Here is a 1,271-nt window from a genome sequence, read left to right as displayed (position 1 = left end):
AAGTACTCTTCAGCAGCACTGTTTGGTTCAATACCAAAATACTTGATAGGTTGAAATATAGATGACGCATTGTTATTGCGAAGACCTCGAGCGCCGCGACCGTTCTTCATCCAGTCCAGTACCGACCAACGTCCTTCATAAGCCGAATAGAATAGACGCTCAGCTTCTGACAAGTACTTCCCAGACACAATCGCGGTACTGTGAGTACGGAATGCAGAGCTGACGAACGGGTTCTGTGCTGACATGTTGTATTCAACAGAAGTCGCATAAGTGGCGTGGAGCTCGTCAACAGCCTCCTTGAGGCTCATATCCCCCTTGAGCTCGCCGTAAGCTGTCACCAACACTTCTTGATAGAGTTCGTTACCCATATAGCTATTCCTGGCCTCCATCTTCAATACTTTACCATCAACATTTCCATCCATGTACACAGTGAAGAAGTCGGCCCCCATTCCTTCCTTAGCGAACCCATCAAGTGTATCACCTCCTGGCATGTTGGCGGCGTAGCCGACGAGTACCCGTGCCGGAGTTCCATCGAGGTTGGTTTTTCCAAGATTAGTGAAGCCGAACTCAGTAAGATAGGTGGCATATCTAAAGGCCTGTCCCTGAGCCTCGTAGTTAGTGTTACCATCTACGGCGCCTTCACTGAGGACCTTCGCAATTCCCCCGAAGACTTCCTCATGTTTACTATAATCAGCAGAGCTGGCCGTGAGCACATATTTGTACGGTCTGTTAGGAAGGGCTTGGACTCTAGCCATACCATCATCAGTCAAAATAATATCTTCTCTTTCGGTGAGAATTCCATCATCCATACCGGGTAAGGCAAGGCCCTCAGTTTCAGCTTGATCTGAGACACCGCAAGGAATGGTGGTCCTGATGCCAAGACTCCTTCCCCATGTGGTGCAATAGGTCTTCCTTATGAGTTGCATACGGGTTGTCAGCGTTGAAACAGGACTCTGCAATACAGCGAGCACCACTGTTAAGAGATAGAGTGAAAGCTTTGGATTGCTTGCCATCGTAGAAGGATTTAGCAGCCTACAAAGTTTCTGATATAACCCCTCGTCGCTCAACCAACGACCCTCAACGCACAGCCAGGAACTTCCTGACAGGAAGAGTCCCCTATCGCGGTGGTTCACCGTGATCACCGGGTGATACCCGGTGATCCGTAGTACCGGCGATCATCACCGTCGGTGATGAACTAACCGATCCACATAATTCAGGTAATGCCGAGATTATATCATCACGACTCCCAGTTCCGGACGCGTGAACAGCGA

The 1,271-nt window shown here is 49.4% G+C and overlaps 1 protein-coding gene across 1 annotated transcript; it reads right to left on the bottom strand.

The window, feature by feature from the left end:
- Positions 1-85: 85 nt before the first annotated feature.
- Positions 86-1,013, bottom strand: Pmar_PMAR009135 (hypothetical protein; the record flags this gene model as incomplete). The annotated part of the gene is made up of 1 exon (XM_002765527.1): positions 86-1,013. A coding segment is annotated over one exon (928 nt), but the record flags the coding sequence as incomplete, so codon positions are not given.
- Between the last annotated feature and the right edge of the window lie 258 nt (positions 1,014-1,271).

Source organism: Perkinsus marinus (genome assembly GCF_000006405.1).
Source record: "Perkinsus marinus ATCC 50983 genomic scaffold scf_1104296975462, whole genome shotgun sequence".
Lineage (NCBI taxonomy): Eukaryota > Perkinsozoa > Perkinsida > Perkinsidae > Perkinsus > Perkinsus marinus.
This window is presented reverse-complemented; position numbering and strand designations above follow the sequence as displayed.